This window comes from Falco peregrinus, chromosome 7, assembly GCF_023634155.1.
Source record: "Falco peregrinus isolate bFalPer1 chromosome 7, bFalPer1.pri, whole genome shotgun sequence".
Taxonomy (NCBI): Eukaryota; Metazoa; Chordata; class Aves; order Falconiformes; family Falconidae; genus Falco; species Falco peregrinus.
Genome location: NC_073727.1, coordinates 11,049,100 through 11,073,343, shown reverse-complemented (window position 1 = coordinate 11,073,343; position 24,244 = coordinate 11,049,100). Strand labels below are relative to the sequence as shown.

At 40.1% G+C, this 24,244-nt stretch overlaps 1 protein-coding gene across 4 annotated transcripts in view; it reads left to right on the top strand.

Annotated features, from left to right (window-relative positions):
- Window positions 1-24,244, top strand: part of DISC1 (DISC1 scaffold protein) — a 207,852-nt gene that overhangs the window by 158,017 nt on the left and 25,591 nt on the right. For all 4 annotated transcript variants that reach the window (XM_055810644.1, XM_055810641.1, XM_055810642.1 and 1 more), the window contains one exon: window positions 23,148-23,388. In XM_055810644.1, coding sequence (XP_055666619.1) covers window positions 23,148-23,388 — 241 coding nt within the window. The remainder of the gene's footprint in view (window positions 1-23,147; window positions 23,389-24,244) is intronic.

The window sequence follows — 24,244 nt, the reverse complement described above, 5'->3', positions numbered from 1 at the left end:
TCAGCGGTGTGAGCTCTTTGAACACCCAGAAGCCCTGGGGATGTGAGAGCTGGCTGAAAAATCACCCCTCTGTTCCTATGCAAAACCCAGCTTTGAGCTGAGCCAAGGAATCCTTCACCAAAATTCTGGGCATCTTCGACAACCAGTGACTCTTATATAACAGTTTTGAGAGAATGCCATGTTGGGGGATTGTGGAAAGCAAATAGAAACCAAGACAATAATGGAGATATTTTAAGAACTGAATCCTAATGCAGAATTCACTTATTTGTATGCTTTTTTTTTTTTTTTAATTGGTAAACAAATGCTAGCATTTATATTTCCTTCTCTTGCTGTGTGAAGGGGGCTCTAGATCAACTCTCAAATTTTAGGCTCCTCCTTGAAATACAGTTAGCAAATGTTGCAGTGCTGTTGTAATGGAATCTTCTATGTTAGTGGACTTTGCCTTGCACAAGAATATTTGCATTGGAAAAGGCTTTTGTAGGCTGTAATTGGAGTTTGTGTCTTAATAAAACACAGCTTGCCAAATTAGCACCACTTCCATTTCTATAAGTGATCAAGTATAATCAATAAACTTGTTGCACTCTTGTTTTGTTGTATTGATAAAGAGAGGGTTGTAGATCTTTAGATTTGCGCACTCATACTGTTAAATATAGAAGTATTTCTTTTGCATAACTCTTTAAATTTAAAAGTAGTTCAGAGCTGGTTGAAAAATGAGGAAAACAAACCTTGAAGATCGAGCTGTGTGTCTTGGGTGCTGCCTGACCTCCTCTTAATAACATTTATATTCCACATACTCCAATCCATAAGTGTAAGACAAGTCTTAGGAATATTCTGTGGGTTGTCTTTTTGAAAACTCTGCTTTTTATTAAAAAATAAAATATAAGGTATAACAAGATGTATTGATGTTTCTAGGCTGTATGGATTTAACTGACATACCAGGCTTCCAGAAGGAAGTAAATTTCTCTTTAAGTATTATACAATTTAAGAATCTATATAGTTTTTTTTCTCTTTCTGAGGATTTGTCACACAGAATTTGCAGCTCTGGTTCATTTTATTTATGCTTTTTTAGTGCTTTTTGAGTTGTCTATGTGGACTTTTCTGCATCGGTACCTTAAGTTGCAACACATTTTTATGTGTTTTGATAGGTGTTGTTAATGAGCTTGCAGCTTTTTTTTCCCCTCTTCCTGCTGTTTGTGGGAGAAAGTTCCATGCTGAATTGCTGGTATTCAACCTGCTTCTGTGGGGAGTATCATTTCAGGGGGAGGATTACAAGTTAAACCCTCTTTTTGGCACTGCTTTGTATTTTAGAAGCATTTTATTATGAACAGTCTTCGACCATTTCAAACTTCCCATAGCAGATGTAAGAGTTGTGGAATATTGTAATATAATTTGTTGCTTTTGTCTGCAAGGGTTGGTTTTCCTCAGTACCACATAGGCCTGTTTCAGTCTAGATTCTCCACTGCAGCCAGGCTACAGGCTTCAGACTTTTGCTGTTAAGGTAAGTGTTCTTCCCAGCATATGTTGAAGACCCAGATACATGAAGTCCAAGTATATTGCTGCAACCGTACTGGTGCACTTAACACGCACTTCAGAGCTTGCCATCAGCTTCTCTAACAGACTATTGCAGTGTTGCCAAACTTGCAATATTTTCCTTCCTGCCCTTAAGAATTAATAAAAAAACCCCAAACCAACCCCCCAACAACAACAATCCCTAAAACTCACCAAATAAACCCAACAAAAAAACTCTCCCAAAAAATCCACTGCAGTGCTGGCCAAGCCTGGGGATCACAGAATCATAGAATGCTTTGGGTTGGGAGGGATCTTAAAGATCATCCAGTTTCAACCCCTCTGCCACGGGCAGGGGCACCTTCCACTAGAACAGGTTGCTCAAAGGCCAGGCTGAACAGGGCTGTGGATGCCCCATCCCTGGGCAACCTGTTCCAGCGCCTCACCACCCTCACAGTGAAGAATTTATCCCTAGTATCTAACATAAATCTACCCTCTTTCAGTTGAAAGCCGTTCCCCCTTGCCCTATCACTACATGCCCTTGTGACAAGTCCCTCTCCAGCCTTCTGGCCGGGCCCGTTAGGTACCGACAGGCTGCTATAAGGTCTCCCCAGAGCCTTCTCTTCTCCAGGCTGAACAACCCCAAGTCTCTCAGCCTGCCTTCATCGGAGAGGCATTCCAGCCCTCTGATCATCTTCGTGGCCCTCCTCTGGACCTGCTCCAGGAGGTCCATGTCCTTCTCATGCTGGGGTCCCCAGAGCTGGAGTCCCATGAGAGCGGAGCAGAGGGGGAGAATCACCTCCCTCGACCTGCCGGCCACGCATCTTTGGATGCAGCCCAGCACATGGTCAGCTTTCTGGGCTGCAGGCACACCTTGCTGGGCCGTGTTGAGCTTCGGATCAACCAGCACCCCCAAGCCTTTCTCCCCAGGGCTGCTCTCAATCCATTCTCTGCCCAGCCTGTATTTGTGCTCGGGATTGCCCCGACCCACATGCAGGACTTTGTACCTGGCCTTGTTGAAGTTCATTAGGTTCACATGGACCCACCTCTGAAGCCTGTCAAGGTCCCTCCATGTGGGATCCCTTCCCTCCAGCGTGCCAACCACCCCAACGGCTTGGTGTCATCGGCAAACTTGCTGAGTGGGGGTGCCCTCGATCCCAGTGCCCATGTTGCCGACAAAGATATTAAACAGCACTAGTGCCAGTACCAACCCCTGAGGAACACCAGATAGGAAAGATTCAGTCCTGAACCAGTGACAGTTTTTCAATATGTGCAAATGGTATTATTCTAAAAATAGTTTATCCCAAGTAATTAAGGACTAAGAATTTCTTTTAACGTTGGTGGGTAGAGAAAATCTCTAGTGATTTTACCAGAAAGAAGTCTCTAAGATACTACAGCTTTAAAATCTTTTTATATTTATGCTAATAAAGTGGCTATAGATACTTGTTTTTTAAAGGTTCTTTGGACTTTAAGTAATTAACTACACCTGCTTTACAGCTTCAGTAATTAAAAAAAGTAAGTAAGAGCCCAAGAGGCTTTTTTTTCCCTCCTCTCCCCTCTTAGAGAAGTAACTTGACAGACTTTTTCGCTTTTTTTGGGTCTTCATATATATGCTCAGATTACTCCTTAATATAGATATATATCCTAACTTAAAGAAAGACTCTCTAAGGAAAGTTTAAAAAATAAGTTTTATATTTACATTGTAGACAGAGGTAGAATTTACATCTGGCTCATTGATGCACTTTTTTTGGATGCCTTGGAAAACAATAGAGGATCAAGTCTGTGCAGCATTAATTCAAATAAGCTTCTAAATTTAAAATCATTTTGGTAGGTAATGTTTCAAATAGAAATAACCTAGATTCAAAACCCTTCAATGAAAAAAATAGCTTCACATATGGTAGAACTGTCAGAAATGTAATTTTTGATCACTTTTATAGTAGAAGAGAATTAATGAAGAAAACTCAGACCAAAACACCTTTAATAAAGATTCAGGTTAAAGTATCAATTTTATAAATTAAAAAGTTGTGTCGTGTCGTGTGTCCGTGTCCCGTCCCCCCCCCCTTTTTTTTTTTTCCTCTTTTGTTTAGTCTCTTAAGACAAGTTTGGAACATATCCTTCTTCTAAATTTTTTTTGTTCCTTTTTTGGAGGTGGGGGAGGGAACCTAGCTTATTCACTGGAGTGCCATTTTTTTTTTTCGTTTAAACAAATGCAGTACTTTTGACTGCACCCTACAAAATGTGTCTGTTTTCAAGTAGCATAATAAAATGTTAATCTGTTTGATTAAGAACAGTACTCTTAATAGCCTTGTACATACAGAAAAAAAGGGAAAATATGCATTGACAAAACAGGAAATATGTCCAGTATCTGATAATTTCACCCCAAAGAAGACTAACCACCCATTAAGTATACAGATTACGTGACATTGTTTTTTCCTTTTAAAATATAGCTTGTTTTCTGAGCAGGGGATTGACAGTTGTTGAGGACAGTGTCCTTCAAGAAAAGAATAAATAAATAGCACATGTAATAACCCTTCAGCCTGTCTCTTTTTCAGTCACCAATATACATCAAGCCACTCCTAGAGTTTATATATTAAATTACTAGCTGCTCTTTTGAGACTGTAAACACCATTGCCATGTCTTCCATGGTAGCCCTTGCAAATCACTTACATTTTGTTAGTAAACAGGAGATGTGCAAAAGTGATTATAGTTAGGATTATGAAACTGTGTTCAGTGAAGACGTCTGCATGAATAGCTGTAGTGCAAGAAATTTTGCTTGGATAAATTCAGCTCATCACTTGAGCCATTCAAGAAGAGAAGTTTAGTATAGTTGTCTGATCTAGCTCATTGAGAGTCAGCTGAGCATCTTCTGGTGACACCCTTGTTCTTTAACAGAAAGTGTATTTCTTCATCCCACTTCTTTCCATTCCAAGGGAGGGATCTGCTGGGGCTTTGTATCATTACTGTGACTAAAGCAGGCTTCGACAATTTAACTCTAAGAACCACCAAGTTCTGTCATAAATGAGCTTAAGTCATGTAAATGGTTGAGGGTCATGAATTTAGCCTGGAAAAGAGAGCTATAAAGCCATAAGAGCAGAAGATTTGGGTTGGGATTTTGTGCTTAAATGCTGTCTCCTAAATCAATACTTAAAAGCGGCTGGATTTTGCAAAATGTGGAGTATCAATAAACACCTTTAAAATCAATGGAGAGTACCATGTTACTTTTATTTAGGTACTTAGAGGTGAGAATCTAAGTCTAAACTGTGGTTTGTAAATATGCACTTGTTTTTGAAGAAACCAAAGAAATAGTCTCTTTTGAAATGAGCAGGAAACCGTTTATACGTATTTCTGCATGAAAAATCATCATAATCTGAGTTTTTTGCTAGTTCTTACATATCTCAATGAAAGTCATGTGACCTGCGCAATTGTGTCTGTCACAATTTATGTGTTCCCTGCATCTCCTTATATTTCTGTCCTTGCTTCAGTCTATTTCCCTTCTGTTGCAGAGGGAGCTGTGAGAATGCGTGTGCATGGAAAGATTGATCTGTCTGAGCACTGTATTTGGTAGCTGAAGAAATGAAAACAAGAGTGTGGAACAAGGTAAAATTAAAAAAAATAATTATCTTTCAGACCACTGCCCTGGCAGAAGCTAGTAAATGTTCCACAGTAAATACAATTACCTTATAAAATGCTTTGCAAAATCAGGAATTTGATTACCTCACTGAAACATGCAGCCAAAGGCTTTTTAGCTCAGTCTTGCCTTTGGAGACACTGCTGTGCTGTTCTTGTAGTAGTAGAAGGAAATAAGCCATTTTATTTTAAAATAAGAGCAACATTTTTTTTATACTTTCCTTTCTGTACTTTTTTTTTTAAATACTCCTTTATACCAAAGAAAACTAAGGTTAAATTAATGGTGCAAATCAGCTTTATGAGATTTAGGATGAAATAACAATGCTTTTATTTTTCAAGCATCCATCTGCTAGATATCCGTAGAAGCATATTTGGGATACATGGCCCTTGTGAAACTTATTAGAAACTGATCATCTGTGAAAGTTTGCACTCCTAAGCAGATGGAGTAAATGTGGCAGAATTGTTAGAAGAGAGCGTTATCTTCAGATTTCATTTTGTGTGCTGGGAATGATTTGACATTTGCCCTAAGAACTAGGGGTTTTGGCTTACCACGTATTTCCTGAGTGGCGTTACATGTTAATGTGAAAGTTATGCCTGAACCATAGCTTGACCAATTAATGATAGATATGATATTTAATGAAGGAGCATCTTAGAAGCAAAAATACATCTTAAGGGGGAGGAAGGCAGAGAGCAAATGAAACATCAGGAGAAAACAAAGATCCTGGGACCATCGTTCATCCTTCTGCATGTACTCAGGGTGTGTGAGGGCCAGACCCGTCATGGAGAATTGAACCCTGAGGCAGCAGAAACCGCAGAAGGAGCTGCCTTTATTGCTAATTAAACAATGAGGCATTTAAGTGTTTCTTGAGACTGAAATGATTTTCTGCAGTGAGGTTGGGTCCCTGTATCCAACTGGAGCTTTTTAGCCTCCTGCATCCACCCAAAGTCCTGCCTGGAGTCTGATGCCATGCTGTTGAGGAGCAACAAAACCTGCAAGTTGTCCAAACCTGCAAGTACAAGCTTGCAAATATCAAGCGTTTTAATGACAAAGCCCCTCTGTGGCCATCTACAGACCCTTACCTTCTGTAAGGGTAAGGTTCCACCTCGGGCTGCTGGTGTTCTGCACGTCATGGTGTTGAAAGCCTGGAGGCGGACTGTGCTAAGGCTGCTGAGTAAGGCTTTCCAAAAAGCTTTTCCCTCTCGTATACGCAGCAGCGCAGACATGCCTGGGAGTACCAGATGGCCTGCAGTAATTTTGTGTGACCTGTGACCTGCCTCGGTTGCACTGAGAGTCATTTCAGCTGCTGGTAGTATCTTAGGAGTGCACAGATAGGACTGAAATACCATCTTTGCCTACCTCCCCCCAAGACTGTGTGTGTTCTAGTGCGCTTCCAAGAGAGCACACAGCCCCTGTCCCTTGCTGGATAATGATCTGATCTTATTTTGCTTACCAACAGTTGTGCTGCAGGAGTGTTAAATGCAGGTTAGACAAAATATTAGATCTTTCTAGTGACTCATTTAGTCCCTTTTTTCTTCCCAGCTGGTCTAAGTCATACGCAGCTGTGAGAACATTAGCTCTGAAATTGTGAGCAACGCAGACACTTTATATGCGGCGGTGCATTCCTTTGTATCTCATGGCCCACATGGTGATGGCTTCTAAATCCCTTATCATAACTGCCTCAGGATGGAAACAATTTTTTTGTACCAGCCGAGGTAAAGATGACATTTCTTGAGCTGAGGGAATTTAATGTGATTGTACTGTTCTCCAGGCCTCGAAAGATTATGCTGTGACTTCCATTCATCACAAAAACGGGGCTTTTTAGTGGCTTTTTCTAATTCCCAGATAAGAATCATGAAATTATTTTGGGGGAATAATATTGTTAAAGAATAACTGGTGACAATTACACAGAGGTGTTTTATTGAGCTATTTTCTCTGCTCTTCTGCAAGAATGGGAAAACAAATAAATACACCTGCTAGTAAGATGCGATATTGCAATGACTGTGCTTTACTGTTGTTGCATGATTCAGCACCTGGTAACTGGGCAAATGTACGTAAAATCTTTCTTCTTTTAATCGACTCTCTTTCGCTGTTTGTCTTGGTTCCTTTTTTGTTCAACAGCGTTTGTTTTCATCTTAATGGTGGCTTTTTATGACTCACGGACACGCAGTACAGGAAATGTAGTGGAGCCTTGCTCTTGCTAGGTAAGGTATGCTCATCTGCGCTGCTCCTCGTTCACTGAGGTGAAGGGAATTGTGTGTGATTAGGACAACTTGCATTTACTGAAGAAGCAGAAGTTGAGCTCAGGGTGTGCTTTACGTGATCTCATACACCTCTGATTTATTTTTTTTTAAGCTTTTCAATCAAATGTCACTCGGCTAGCTCAGAACAAATGTGGCTGCAACCTAGTTCCTCCGTCTGCTAGGCCATGCATGCATTCTGTATCAGAAACTTGTGGTTCTCTCAGGCAGGCAGTGTTTTTAATGCGTTTGAAGATGTGATCTTCACTGAGCTCCATCCCTTCAGACAAGATGTCTGATGTCCTGAGGGTCCCATGCCATAAGAGGACAAGTCAGGATTAATTGCCATCACATCACATTTCAGTTCTCATGACAATGAACAGTTAAAATAGTTACTCTCTTCCCTTATTATTCATCCTGTTAGCTTATGTAGTAAGTCTGCTTTATAACTTACTAAGTTTCAGCAATGTTTCTGGGAGCAGAGCTGGGTATGAATGCTCTGAGTAGCAGAGCACGCTGAAGGGACAGTGTTTCATACTGCTGATGGTCTCAAAGCTGGTCTAAGATGCTCTTGGAGCACAAGCAAAAAGGCCGAGTGTCCTTGCAGGTGCATAGCTCGCTGTCTCATCTCGTTATGGCTTCTCAGCTGTTCCTGTCTGTATGGGATACTTCTTTTTTTTTGATACAACATCAGTTATATAGGGGTGGTTTCCCAAAGTGTGTTGTTTGCCTGTGACTTCAAGCTGTTCCTTATGGGTGACCCTTACCTCTCTGGAAAAGTGCTGTTGGGTGGCAGTGAAATCACTTGTGTTGCCTGCCCTTGCAACGAAGGGCCACAGGACTAAGTCTGGTGTGATTATCTTAAATACTGAAAATGGAGAACACAATTAGAAGTTGATGCTACTGGAAGTGGCTATGGTAAATAACTTGCAAGATTTGCAAAACTGGAAGAAATTTTTGCACACTTCTGGGACATCTGAAGGTGTTCTGCCTTAACCATGGTTTGCTGCTCTTTAGAGTAAAACAGCCCCTTCTGAACATACTGTGAGGTTTTATCATGCTGGTGGGTTCCCATAAAACCTTTAACCAGCATCGCCAACAAAAACTTGTCTGGTTTCAGTAGTCTTGAAAAAGGATTGCAGTGTCACCAAACCCATACGGAGATGATCAAACACTTCACTTTGGAGAATCAGTTCGCCTTGTTGTGAGCAACACATTCGCTTTGTTTCAGTTGTCTTATTCTTCAGTTTACATGAGAGGCAATGTCATAAAACTAGCGTTATTGTTTCTTAAAGGCTCACGTTTTCCTGATACTCTTTTCTAGCCTGAAAACATCAACTGATGTCATAGCACGCACTTTGCTGTGGAAAGGTGATGATATCATGAATTCAAGGATTATCACTTCAGCTGTGTAACTGGTAACAAGAACATAGGAACTTGTGAACAAACCCAGCATTTTAAATAGATTTTTGTAGGGGAGGGAAAAATTGGCAAGATCCCACTGATCTTTTGTTTTAGTATTATTGTAGTGAGGGAGGTTTATTTGCCCAAAATATTCATGAATAAAGGGAGCTGTGAGTAATGAAAAGTGAAATACTAAGTGTGGTAGTTAATAAATTACAGGTGAATTTGGGGTTTTGGTTGCTGTGTTGGCCCAGCCTTATTTGAGAGATACATCCTCTTTTTTCAATAGTTTTGGAAACTTAATTTTCACAACGGTGCATCCAATTAACAAAAAGGAAAAACTTAAGTATCCTTTCTTACTCTATTTCTTTTTTTCCCCCTCTGCTTTAAATGTTTGCCTGCTTTCTTGTTTGCTGTTCTTTAATTGCTCTGTCTTGAAAGAGAGAGGGCTTTTTGATTTTCCTCTTGGTCTTTCCTTTTTGTGGCTTCTCTGTCTCCTTTCATTCCACTTGTCTCATTTCCACTTTGTAAATTTTATTCTTATCTTCTTTCTTTTGTTTCCAACTTTATTCCTTAGCACACCTGTTTTTATGTGCCTCCTCTGTATATCATGGGGTGGGGGGGGGGGGGGGGAAGCTGGATAGTAGGAATATGAGAAAGCACTTGATTCACAAAAATCTCTTCTTACCTTTAAAACACAGGGGAAGCTGGATAGTAGGAATATGAGAAAGCACTTGATTTGCAAGAATATGTTCTCAGCTTTTAAACACAGCAGGTGTTTTTTTTCAAGGTAACTTAGACTTGCATGACCACGATACAGGTTCTCATTAAATGTTCTTATTGTCTTCACAGTCATTTGTGTTGTATTTGAAAATGTTTGCAATGTCCTGAAAGAGTATTGTATCTTGGAAGCTCTTAGTAAATTTAAATTCAAGTAATCTCACAAGAAATTTGATGGTATTGTTTAATGGAAATGGACTAGCCTAGATTAACTGGGTCTGGAGGAAAGAGGAGAATCTTTGCTGTTCCTTATGTTTCTGGATGTGGGAAGTGTAGCTAATGCCCACAGGGGATGGAAATTGAAATCAGCTCTGGAAGTGCAGCAGATTAGAATTTGTAATCGTTCCTCTGCAGCGTAATGCACATTTCATCCTCAGGGTGATCTGGTGCCATGTGCTAGTGGAGATCCTCTGACAGACAAACTCGTGGCTTGTGCCAGGGTGCAGCTCCTGCTTCCCATCCTGCAACCTGTGTCTGTCAGCTCTGGCAGAACTAATATTTATACCCATCTATAGATGAAATGCATGTTCAATGAGCAGTAAAAATGGAGGGCAAAGAATGCAATCTGTTTCTTCCACCAAGAGAAGAAATATAAAAACAAACAAAAAACTCCCTTATTTCTTCTTCTGTCTGTGGCCTCCACAAGGTAGGAGACGATTGCATTGTTGGAACCCATATGTGACATAGCAAGGATCTTCTGGGTCTGCAGTGATACAACGAGTGCTTGCTGCAAGGGGAGGAGGACTGTGTCTTAATTCCTGAGGGACCATCTGTTGGCTGAAGCTGTGGAGGGAGATTTTTGCAGAAAGGGAGGGATGGGATGGGGAGGATTTTGTGTCCAGCAGGTGTCTCTGGGAAGGGGACATAACACAAAATTTACTTTTCCACTTTAAGTCCTAGTAGAGTTACTGTTGCACCGATGTATATTTGGTATACGTTGTGCCCTGAGCGTTTTTTAATGACTGTTTGGCTTCTATGTGAGAAGATAAAAAGTGAAGAAGGGCACAAGAATTACAGGCTTAGCAGTTGCTGTTGTTGTCTTTTTTTCTTTTCTTGGCATTTTGCCTGTTCAGGGATGCTGGATCACAAATATTGATTTCTTTTTTTTTCCTTTTTAATTGGGAGGTGGGGGAACTGTGGCACATGACTGTACTGTTTTATGAGAAGTAGGGGAAAGCTCTGTTCTTTTTAGATTTAAAAATGTTAGATTTAATCTCAGCATTGAAACTAGATCTGCTTAGAAAAAAAAAAAAGGTCACATTTTGGGCCAATTTCCACTATCTCTTAAAGCTTTAGAAAAAGCAAAGTACATGGTCACTCAGCCTTTAGTAGCTCTCTGTCCACATTAATTCAGGTTTTGTCTAGGCTAGGGCTTTTTCGAAGTTACTGAATTAAGTTCAGTAGTTAGTGTGCAGCATTGGCAAAGGCAAGGTGACAGGGGATTTTGCAGCTTATTCACGGACAAGCTTGCCTGCCTGCCCCGCTTGCCTCCAGGGTCTTTGTCTTCCATTCACTTTATACTCAGCATAGCAAAAATCATCAGAGGGCAAGGCTGAGTCTCCCCTTCTATAAACAGAAAGTATTGCCCTTGCTTAAAAAGAAAATGTGGTGAAAGTTCATAGCTTCTCTAGCTGTTTAGTAATTCTGATTTTGTTAGGAACTTTTCTTATTCTGTATGCCTTTTTCTTACGCTGCATTGTTCTGGTGCTGGTCAGTCACGCCTGAAAAGCTAGAGTTCAACACTTCAGTGAAACTCATTAACGTCACAGTAGTCCTCTCCACTGCAGACTCTTGCCTCATCAAGAATAAGTAATTCTACATCACTTTGCTGCTTTAGTGTGCTGAGATTTCCCTGTTTTGGGGCAGAAACAATGTTTTCCTTATGGTTTTTTTCAATCACTTGTGCTTTTCCTTGTGTTCTCATCTTTTTCGATTTGATTGAATTACATGAATTTTATTAAGAGTTTGAAATTCATATTCCTCAATTTTCTGGTTTGTTATTGTCGATGCAGAGAGGATCCCATTTTGTTAACAGTGAATGTCTAACATGACTGACAGCTGTCATGCTGCTGCTTCTTCCTTGAGAGTAGGTTACATCGGTTTTGATTTGGAAACCTACACAGTTTTTCTCATAGATAGCTACACTAACATCTATTTGCATTAATGAAGGGAAGGTTGATACTATGAGCTTTGGTGATTGCTTCTAATAGTTTTCCATTTCCTATGCAAAAATTCTTTTGCTGGGAGATAGTTCTGTCTCACAGCTCCATGGTGCTTCAGAAAGAGTGTTCAGCCACTGGCCTCATCCTAGGATTTTCAGGGGATGTTTGCAGATAAGTTCCAAGACTGTCAACATGAGAATGCATTTGCAGTGTGCTATAGCTGGGAGGAGTTATCTTTGGATACTCTGTCAAGCCAAAGGACAGTGGTTTCATCGTCTCATCCAGGTAAGAGAAAATTGGTGCAACAGGAGGTCCTAGAGTTATTTGTAGGTGTTTACTAAGAGTGTAGTGTCAGGTGAGAAGCACTTTAGAAACTAGGGACTGAGTTTGAAAAATTGGTAAAATGACATCAGCTTAAGCAGATGACTGCTTCCAGTAATTTTGTGGGGCTTTTCCCAGCCTTTTATTTTCACTGAGGATAAGGTGAGTGCATCATGCAAAGTGCTTCTCTTTGGCCACCAGCATCGCTGGGCCTTGCCCAGCTCTGCCCTGCTGTTGCCTTCCCTGTAAGCTGATGTAATGCAAACCTTCACCTACCTTAGTTGTGGAGATATGACTATGTGAGGAGGGGGAGGGATGTGCAAAGCTGTCACCTCTGTGTCCACAGCATTAAGCTTTTGCTCTCTTACCAGGTCCCCTTGTTGTCTGTGTGTAGGTGAATTTACATAATGAGAAAGACTTGATCCCTTCTGCACTTGGCAAGAAAATTGTTCAGAGGTAGATGTGTATTTTCCTACTGCTGCTGTTTCTGAGTGCGTCCCTGAAAACAAGACATGAAACCATTTGTGCATTTCTCAGAAGTTTTGCCATCTCTCTTGAGCAGGATTGCTATCAACAGTAGTAATGGGTATAGAGCAGTCAAAGAAGATGAGGATAGATGTCTGATGTCGTCTGCCTGCTGTCTGGCAGTGCCGCTAAATACTCCCGTCCTCTGGATGATACTTTCCACAAAGTCCTGACTGGCCAATTAGATAAAAGCATCATGATAATTAAACAAGTAGAAAATAAATAAAATATCACCACCTGTATAGCATGAGTATGAAGATGTTGGATAGCTCTATCTTGCATGCCACTGGGACAGTCTTTCCCACTAGCATTTGGAAGCATTTATTACTTAGTGTACTTACTACTGGGAATGTACTCTGCCCATCTGGGAAGGCACACAGGTCCTGGCAATTTAAAGTTTGTGGTAAAGTTCGCAGCGCAGGGTTCGTGGTAGCTGACAGCGTCCAACCAGGAAGGATCTGTAGACCCTGCCCTTTCCCTCTTGCTCTTCTTGAGCTAAAGCGGGATTTGGCTCCTGACCTCATTTGACCCTGCGGCTACAGTGGGTCATATCGTGCCCTTGGATGTTTCAGAGGAATTCCGTAAGCACACAGCTATTGACATCAGTACTTGGCCAGCGCTTTCCTTTTTCCAGGTGTGTCTTCCTGGTTACAAAGGTTGAATTTCAAGGTAAATTCCCACATGATGACAATATGTCATCTCTCCCAATTGTATCTCTCCTAAAAGGGCATTTTTTTTTGCCCTGTTGTTTTTAATCATTATGTATGCCTAATTCCCGCTCAGTCAGTAGTACACAGGATGGTTCACATTCCCAAATTCACATGACACTGAAAGTCTAAAACTGTTATTCTTTGAGAGCAGGGAATATATTATAAACTATTGAATTTTATATCAGAGAACAGAGGTGAATGAAAATGATGGGAGAATTATAAATACCTTCTATATGCTTCCTAACACTTGTGGTCAGAGACTGCAATAAACAATAAGAGATCAGCCTCATTATTCTAATTGCTTTGCAACAAGAAAGCATTCTTCTCTCAGTATAAATAGCCATTGCTGCTATTGCAGCAGTGTGAATTTGTGGCAGCTGAGAATGTGGCCTCAATGCAAATCCCGTGCTTTCTTCCTGTGGCATACTTTTGGAAACAAATGTATTTTGTTGGATTAGAATTGATTGTGACTTTAAAAGCTGCTGAATTGCTTCAGTTTCAGTGGAAGTTACTAGAAGTTGAATCCTTTGTGGGGTTCAAGCTCGTGACAGTATTTAGGCTTGTGCAGCAGCTCAGCTGTTTGAGCAGGGCTTAGATGAATAGATAGTTCCTGAGATGCATGCTTTCCAAAATCAGGGCTTAATTCACACCTCTCCTTTAAATCTGATTTGGGATCAAATATTAAGTAGCGCAGAAAAAAGATCTCATTCCGGGAATTCCCATCCAGTCAACCCCCCCCCCCCCTCCAACTCAACAGTTTAATGACATTGTGGGGCTTTGTTGTTATTGTAGGAGCCAAAGGCAAGCAGGGTGCAGACTGAGTTAGCAGAGTTAGTACCGAACTTGAAGGTGCTTCATCAAATTATGAATGAGGTGAATGATAAACTAGGGTTGGAAAGCTGGCTTTATGTGGACTGCTTCATAAGAAGAATTCCCCGGTAGCTTTTTCCTCATCTATCAAAGTTAAGTTTTTTACTCTCAGAATAGATTACTTATAATAGATGTTTCAGTGGAGGTAGGGGCAGAGGGCCATTACTCTATTCCTTTTTTTTAAACAGGAATAAATAGCCTTGAAAGCAGGTAGTAAATTTTTACATTGTACATTAGGTCATATAGTAAAAATAAACTTTACAATAAGTGCGGGGACAAAATTGTGCAGTAAATTCTTATGGCAAGATGCCTGCCTTCTTCCCTTGTAAATTACTTAATTTTCTGCATTCAACATGTCGGTCCCATTCCTACATCCACCTTGCATTAAGAATCAAAGTGAAAACCATCAGCTGCAGCAGTCTATCATTTTGTGTTTCCAGTGGAGATAATTTAAGTATAAAACAGTGACATTGAATATTGATAGAAGATGACAGGCTGTGATTAAATTTTTGTGCTGGGTAAAGCAAATGGCTGGAGGATTGAAGAGAAAACAACAAAAATATGGTTCAGTATTGTGTGGTATCTTGTTTTTTAATAAGACTAATCAAATGTCCATTATTAGTTTTAAGCACTAGAAAAAATGTTGTTCTTCCTTGTTTTGGACAGGCCTTTCAGGAAAGAAAAAAGCAGACATAAAATATATACATTTCACATAAAATACAAGGTGGTAGTTTTGTCCTTAGGATGCTGATATCAGGGGTTTTTTTTCTATGGACAAGAGAAAGATGTCATGATTCTTAGCAGATTGTTTTTAGATTTCAGTTTAGAGTCTAATCCTTCAGTATCCTGAATGCAGTAGGTAGCGTTTTACTGAATTGAAGAACTTGTGGATAATGAGCGTAGCTGGTAGGCTTAATTTTTTTAAAACATTTGGCAGAAAATTCTGTCAGATCCATTTTTCTGTTTACTGAGATCATTGTGAGGGGCCATGTATTTTTACAGTAATATTATTTCTTATTTTTTGTTGTTAGGCTCTTTCTAAGAAAAATTCTGAATGTCTTAATGGGAAGGAGTTTTTAAAGAAATGTTTTATGAAGTTGAAAGGTCTGAGAAGCTTCCTTAGGAATCTTAGAATCCATCCATCATAATAGAATGTGTTTATCCATTTTTTCTTAATCATGCAATTTATAGAATTGGTGGTGTAACCTCATTATGCATATATACAACATGCCCCAAACAGATTAAAAATATTAATGTGAGAATGTAATGACTCTTCATGTGAGAAATATTTGGATGCGTTACATAAAAAATTAGATTTTCTTTGGGGGGTGGGGGTAGGGGTGGGGAGTGTGGAATTTATGGGAGAGAGTACAACTTAGATCTGGTTCATCGCCTTATTAACATTTATTATTATGTTATTGCTTCCTTAAGTCAAAATCTGTGGAACTAGAGAGAAAACTGGAATTCTGGAAGGAGATCAGATATGATCGTCCTGCTTCCAGTTGGTCTTGGGTGATTTACTTCCAGCCCTCCCACTTAACGCACAGTTTGTCTTGCCTTCTGCATTTAAGGCTGTATTCTCAATGACGTATTTCAGCTGCTGATGGAGATCATTCTGCTACAAATCCAGAGGAGGAAACTGCTTGCACTCACAGTTCCCCTATGCTTACCCCACTTTGACAATTTGGTGTGCAGATTTGAAAACTCTGTCCCTCATTTTGTAGTACTGTGAAATACATAATGGTTACATGGTACATTGGTTTTGTTTCAATGTCACTACCATTACGCTAAAAGGAAAGTATTTGTACAGGCTAAAAAGGCTTATTTCCTTCATATATGTACATCTTCACATCCATCCATCCATCCATCCATCTTCATGTACTATGAAGTCCTTCACACAAGGATAAAACAATACAATTAAAATTGTTTATAAATAGAACACAGTACATATAAACAATGTTTAATTTAGCTGTTCTCAGCTAGTTAATTGTATAGTGCAGCATACACTTATTCTGTGCATGGGCTTTCAGAGGTTCTTTATCTGAAGACACTACCTGGAGCTACCAAAAGTAATAAAATGGCAATGTTACCTGCTAGGTAACAGCACAGGAGGAGGGAGAATATAGAGGCAGGGAAGAAAGGAGTTAGGTTTTTCAAATGAAAGGAGTCTGAAGACCTGTGGAGGTTGTCCCTCTGGCCAGACCTGCAGAAATACAGTGTCCCTGGAGTGAAAGTTCAGACAGGGGTAAGGAGAGAGATGTGAGAGAAGCAAGGTCCATGCAGCAGGCAGCAGCAGCCTGAAGGAGATTGTGCAGTGTTTCAGTGGCATTTTGCCTTCCAAAGTAGTTTTGTTACACTTCAGTTCCATTCTTTGAGTGTGTTTTATACTGTACCTAGGGTGTCTACAGTGTTCAGACAAGCTGGTGTCTGCTCGTATCTGGGGTTCTCCTCTAGGTCTTGTCTGAAATTTGGTGAGTATGGGCAAGGAGGGAATTGAACTGTTGGTCTTTCTTTTGCTCACAAAGCCAAGAAGTGATAGCTCCTAATCCCAACATAACCTAAAAGGCTGTGGTGGGTGTTCCCTGGCAATATTATAGAGGTTAGATCACTCAACAGAGGCACAGGATACCTGGCTCCAGGTACTCTGCCTATTGCATCTCCAGGTATACTCTACCCTGCTGCATCCCTGAGTAGAGGAGGATGCCATAGCCACCACACTGAGGGCTGGGATGGGGGCTCTGCTCACATGTTTCCTCAAATCTGTCCCTTTATGTGCATTTGCCTCTGCTCCTGTGCTGCTGTAGGAAGCAGAGTCACTGCTACCACCCGTTCTTCCAGCTGCATGAAAGTAGCATCCATGTCTCTGTGCTGCACTACGGTGTCCTTGTCTGGGTGTTCTGGATGTCTTTTGGATAGGACTGCTGTGCAGAGGACATACCTGTGGCTTAATAAGGTTTAGATATTAGAAAAGTCAGCCCCGAGCAAAATTTTTAGATGTTGAAGATGTAGGTGTCTAGAAGTTTGATGGGGATTGTGATGATGGCTTTCTTGTGGTTCTGGTCCAGAGTATTCTCCAGTAGCTCAAACATCACATTTAAAGAGGATCATCTACTTGCTGCTTTCTAGATTTTATTGTATGTTTTGAAGGGAGAAGGCAAGGTCAGAGATGCAAATGGCTTGTGCCAGAGAAAAGTACTGCAAGCTTCTCACTTTGCCTAGGAGTTGTAGCTGGTCTCCAAGGTTAGAGCACGTTGTCATCTGAGAGGGGAGTGTGGAGTCTCCTGACCTTCTAGGAGTGAGTCTTGTTTTTACATGGAGAAATGCAGGAACAGGGCTGAACAGCAAACGAGTGTTGTCAGTGAGCTTTGAAATAAGGGAGTATGAAGAATGTCTCCTGTAGTGGGGAGCAACTGTATGGTCAGAACAGCATGAGGTCAGTTCATGAGATTTTTCAGCTCCCGAGGAGTTTGGAGAGAAGAGGCACAATGCAAGGAATTGAATTGTGAAACTGAGGTTGTATGAAAGGGTTTATAGGATTAGGGAGACCCGCAAGAAGAAAAAACCAAAAGGTTTTGATTTCAGATGTTTAGAAAAGGTGACTTTCTAGTTTGCAGGCAAAGGGGAAAAAAAAAGTTTTGCTGTTCGGATAAAGTCCACATTTTCTTTGTCCCTTTTCCTGTACCTTCTCTCTTCTCTCTTTTATGCTCATCAGCTGAGAGCTGTGGTCTGATGAACCCTAGCTGTACCTTCTCCCGTATCAGTCTGCTGATGCATACCAGCCAGGTGGGGAAAACGCGTTATGTGCCTCCCTCTCCTTAGACTCTCATGTGAGCCACTGGTAGGAACACTGTAGTCCTTGGTTGGTTCAACAGCTTGGTTGTAGGCATCTTAAAATACGGCAGCTGAGGTTGAAGAACAAACACTGATAAGGCTGGAACCCTTTTTTTATGAAGGAGAGAAGCCAAACATATTCCTGAAGTACTACATACTTGTTAAATGTAAGAAGGGTTTTTAATGCATGACTGTACGTTAATATGATAAATCAAATCAGAGGGGTGGATTTTTGCTAAAGGAATATGGTTGCCTGCCTTCCTGTAAGTGTTATTATTACTCCATACTGGTTTTTTTTACTTGCTGCCTTTGTTCACTGCATGGCTGTTGCCTTAAGAAAAAGCAACAAAGACATAACTAGATGTAGAGCAAGAAGAGCTAGTTCCTTCCCTGTGGTGCAAAATATAAATAGAAGTGAGTGACCAAAATATAGAGAAACTTTCCCCAGTTTGTACAATAAATCAACAAAGAATGGGGGGTAGAGAGCAAAGTCTTTTGATTCACGTTGCCGTTTTCTGCAAGCCTCAAAACTTTCCAGTCATTTTAATTGTTGTAACGAAAACCCCTGTTGTTTCTGCCAGACTATTTTTGCTGCATTTTATTTGCTTTCTTGTCAGAGAAAACTGCCTTTAGGGTCAGTGCAGCAGTGTTAACACGTTTGCCAGGTACTGGGAAAAGGTAAGTACGTGCTTCCCTGAATGTGTGGCTCACCTCTTAGAAGGAAGTTTGTCTAGAGTATTTCTTCTCGGTGATGGTTAATCTCCCCTCATAAGTTAGCTTTTGTTTATGCACTTTCTAAATGGGTGTCTTGCTATGTAACCTTTTAGCTTCGGTCTTGCTCTCTTGGCTTTCAAGATGTGGCTTCTTACAGGGGTTTCCCTTAAAATAAACATCATCATCATCTATCAACACACAGTGTTGACCTCAGGGTGTTATAAACCACTTTTAACAATTCGCTCACCAAGGGGCATTCCTGAAAACTAGAGATGATGAGATTTACAAGTATTGACATCTCACTAGGTTGATTCCAAGTTTCTTTTGAGGAGATTTGGAGATTTTTGGAGACTTTGTTTTGTTTTGGTTGTTTTTGTTTTGTTTTTTAAAGTGGGGTTTAATATAAAAGCTTTTGGCTATTTTTACACAGGCATGTTTTCATTTAGGCTGTAATGTTCAGGAACTGAATGTGCCTTTTTGTATGTATGCAGAGTCCTCAATAGGAAAGTTGTGTTCTCGTAGTTCCAGTTAGCACTATAAATAGCTTTAGAATAATGTGCTGAGAGCCACATAGAGAGCCCTCATTGATGTCTCTGGGAATCTTGGGAAAAGTCAGCGAAGCAGTGTTCTTTGGGCTTCAAGGAAAGAGAGAGAATCCTTGCTGTATATGTTTCCCGATGTGAATTTCACCCAGTGTTAGGTGTAGATTCAAGATAGCCTCTAGTTTCCTTGTACCCTCTGGTCTTTGGTGGTGTTTCTTAGAAAACAACTTGAGACTTGGTAAAGGCATCTGCAGTTACAATTTGAGTTGCCACTTTATGACGAGAACTGAAGGATAAACCTCTCTGTTCCACATTCATTTCCTCCTAACCATAAACAGCTCTTTCTCTGACAGCTTTTTCATCATCATCAACTTGACCTAATCCGGAATTCTCCCTACTGCGTCCTTTCGTGTTGCTGTGGATGTCTCAGTCATTCCTCAAGTCAACTTAGGCCTGCTTTTGTAGATTCTTTCTGCATAGTATCCTTGAGATAAGACCCGTCCTAGCTATCTATCGAGTTAAAAAATTACCCTGGTCGAATCTTGCATCTCCCTTACTTCAACATCCATTTCCCTGGCCATGACTTGACAAAAGCAGTCTTGCTCTATTCTCATCCATTTAAAGTGCTGTTGCCGCTGCAATGACTGGCAGTGACTGTCGCTCCCCTCCCCCCCCCCCCCTCATTCTGTGTTTCTGATCATTTCACTTTCTTTGCTTTTCTCCATTGGTTCCCTCTATCCTGACACATCAAACATAACTACTAGCCTTCAATGTCAAGGCTGCTCACAATCTTTTACTACCTGCTCAGTCTTTTATTTTTTTTTTTATTTATATCGAAAGACTGACTTCCATCTGCAGATGTTAAACCACATCGGTATCAATCACTTGCCCATTATGTTTTTATATTAGCATCTTTTGCCCTTCTTACGTGATTCCTTCGTGGAGGGATGGAGATCTTAGATATCCACTGACCTGTTTCATTGGCCTCCTTGAAGTCCTTAAAATGCTCATTCACTGTGCTACCTCAGTGTGCTTGACAGTGATTAGACTAATTAGTTACCAATGTAACTAATTAAACTATTGCAGTATGACATGCCATATTCAGTCCACTGTTGTCTCTGTTTATTTGAACATCCTCATCTGTGTCCTAGCTCTTGCTGCTTGTTTTAAACTTAAAAGCCGTTCTTTTTTTGTAATCATTGTAATCTGTTTGGGGTTTGTACAAAGCCTGGCGCTTTGGACTCGTGAGCACTCTGGCACTTGGAAGTTCACAGTCAGTAGGAGATTTAGCTATGCTTTGTTGTTGCTGGCTATGTATAAATACTTGATGGGCTGTAATTTGTTGTGCGTTCCAGCAAATTGTTCCTGTCGGCTCCATTGAGCTTCCCACATATGCCACTTTGATAATAATGTACAGACAGGTGTATAACACCTAGAGTTTGATACATCATAAAATATTTATGAGTATAGGAATAATGTAAAATCTACTCCAATCTTGATCCATCAGTTTGAAAAGTTGCATACCTTGAAAAAATTCCCTGTGTTTAGTACAGGCATCCAGATACTTTTGGCTTCATGGAGACTGCAAATACACTCTTAGTGTGGATTGAACATGAGTAAACCAAACTCTGAAATTCAATTAAGCTTGATTTACACTTGTTGTAAAAGCTAAAGATTTTTGCATTTGGGGGACAATATTATTTTTAATAATTATTTGGAATGTGTTTTGCTATCAGCTATTTGCAGCTTTCAAGTAATTTTCATTCAAAAAATGTGTTTGAAAAAATGCTTCTAGGCACTGAGTTTCAAAATACAGCCGAAAAGATGCAGAGTCCTCGGACTTAGGTATGTTCTAAATATCCAAGTATGTGTCTGTTCACTGATTTCATTTGAAAAGGTCAGCATAGCGTCTTAGAATCTGAGTTCAAGATGTATCAGGCTTCTACAGATACAACGGTAAAACAAAGATACCCTTAAAATAAAAGCAAGCTATTAGTGGTATGTTCCGTAATTGCTGATTACTAAAACAGGTGTAAAACTTAGACGCTGCCAAAAGCATGTTGACCGATGAGTTGGAGTTGTGGCTGCATAACAGCATCCCAGGCACCATTATGCTGTATTTTATATATGCTATTCATCTTCTCCACTGTAAATACTGCATACATCACTATCTCTGCCCTAGTTTTGTCAATAGAGCTCTTCATTAAATTGAATAGCCAAAACAGGCTAGCTGCTGGAAATTATGATTTAGGTCTCTGGTGTATTTTCTGAACCTTTAATAATAAGCCATATATAGCTGCAAACAGACTTTTCCAAAAAGCGAGTAAATGGGCTTATGTATATCTGCAGGGAAATGTTTTGACTGTGTAACCATGATGATGTGACTGATGAGTACAGAAACAGTTGGGGTTATTTTATTTTTCTGGCATGGTAAGTGAAATGCTACCTGGATAGAACACAGAAGTGTAACCCAGTGAAGATTTTTTTGCTTTCTAATCAGTCATACCCTGAAGTCTTTGAGGGAGATCAGCTTGTGGACCTCATGCTGCATTCTGCCTTCAGTAAACTTACATATACTGACTCTAAGCACAGATGAAATAGCTTAGCTTACCTTTTGGAGCTTTATTTTGCTCTCAGTCTCAAAATATTGCAGTGTGAATTTTACAGCTTGGCATTTTGTAGAGTTTGTAGAGTTAAAAACGTACCTTTGTTAGGTTAATGAATTCATTGTGAGCAGTGTAGCTCCTTTATCCTTTGTTTAGAATAAAAGATAAGCTGGTCTTTAATTTAGTCAGAAAAGTTGAAATCAAACTTATTTTCCTTCTTTTAGTCACTCTGCTTACAGTTACAGAGTAAATTATATAATATGAAAAGCACTGTGAAAAAAAATATTGCCATTTTTAGATATTAGCATTGAAATCTGTCTGGAAGTGTGTATTGCCGTGGGAATTGGTGCTTCCAAGTCCCATCCCAGGCTCTGCCACCGATCTGCTGTGTTTTAGCAGGCAACTTAATCTTTTTGGTTCCTTGGAGACAACATGTATTAAATGGAATTGTGACCACATCTCTTATGAGCAGTGTGATGTTAGTATTCAGTGTCTTTGTTTTGAAAAACTATCTGTGCCTAGAATGCCCATTTACATTAGGTGAAAATACCCATTGGACAGATCTCAGGAGCAGTATCTGTAATGGACATGGACATCTCTGAGAGATGATCAATGAATTAAAAATATGAAGAAGTTTGGTATTTTGAATTTCCAAATACTTTTGGTTTTTTCTTTGGTGGCATAACAAAGTAGAAAAAAACCAAAGCAAATTAGCGAGAGAGAAGGACAATGTTCAAAAGTATAAGGCAGAAGGAAAGAAAGGGTATTATAGTTTAAGCTAACTTCAACTCATTGACCAGAGCTGAAAAAGCACAATTCAGTCTTAACAGGAAACTTAGTGTACCTATTTTCCAAAAGTTAGAGGTGATTTAATGCAGTAAACAGCGAGATTGTTCATGCATGATCTTCTACATCAAATTCAGGAAACACAGGTGACTGCTCGTAGGCTGACAGTCCTGTGTATCTGATAGCACGAAGGAAGCCCTGGGTGTGATCACAAGAGCTCTGGACTTGTGTCTGATCAGGGGAAGGTCACACGTAGCCAGTGTATGCCGTACAGTTGGAAGCAACATCTTACCACAAAAGTATTTTATGGTATCAGCTTTGCAATAAGGCCGTAATTTTGCTGCTCTTCAGTTTGAAATAGCTTGTGTTATCTCTGTGGAAGCATTTGAGCTGCTGTTGCTTTTTCATTGTTTTTATTTTCCTTGTATTTCCTATCTAATAACAAGCAGCCATCCCAAAAGTTACTTGAAATAGCAGCTATTCTCCCTGAACTGCAGTTTTATTTTCTTTTGGCTTTTATTTCAGCTGTGGGAGCCAGCTACTCCAAAAAGTGTGGGAAGCTGACTTGGAGGCCTGTCAGCTGTTGATCCGAGGGTTTCAACTGAAAGAAACCAGTTGTGTTTTTGAAGAAGAGGAGAACCAAATGGATGAGATTGAGACGACTGCTGATGGCCCGTCTGAGTCTGAGAAAAGAAAAGAAGGTTGCTTTCCAAAGGGCGCAGAGTGGGGCACTGTTCCCTGCCCCAAACACAGCGAGCTAAAAGAGGTATCTGAAATAGTCTACAGCTGCATTTCAAGCAATAATGCTGGTTTTCCTTTTGAGAGGAGTTGAGTCTGGGTGATGGGTCAGCAGGGTAGGTTAAGTATGAACTTAACATCTGGCCTCCAATATGCAACATGAATAAAATAGCTCATTAGCTTCTCAGAAGCCCTTCAACCCTTTTTCCTTTCACCATCAGTCTTTTTAATATGTGGAAATTATTCAGGCAATAAATACAGAATGTACATCAGGATTAAAAGGAAAAACGATTATGTATGTAACAGAAACTGTCAGCTGTTCCTCATCTCACTGACAAGTTACACTCTGAGTTAGTTTTGGTGACTTGTATTCCTGGATCTGAGTTAGCTGAACTGGGGAGAGAGTAAGTTTTCTTCCCCCAGTGAAATGGTCAAAGGCTTCCTAGCTCAGATGCTGGTAGGCTTCCAGCATCCAACAAATAAAAGGAGGAAAAAAAATCATGAGACTTAAAAGGTTTGTCAAATTTCTTTTAATTTTCTGCTCTGGAATGCCATACTTATTTGAAAAATGTACAGCTACCTAATAATCTTTTAACTGCACTGCCAAGGTAAACAAGTTGTTAAAAAGCTTCATCATCCCGCAGCACCACTGTGACAAAAAGACCCTTCAGCAGGAGTTGACAAAAATTAAAAGTGTGCTTAATTGTACCTGATGTTAAGAGCCATTGAACTGTGTGTTACATTGAAAGCTGATGCTTGATTTTGCATTCATACTGGCTGAGATTTGGTGGAAAGCAGGCCTTTAACTTACTCTAAAATCTCCTCTTGTTAGTAAAATTCTGTTTTTAAATTGAGCTTCAATAGTAACTTGCAGCCTTTTCCTA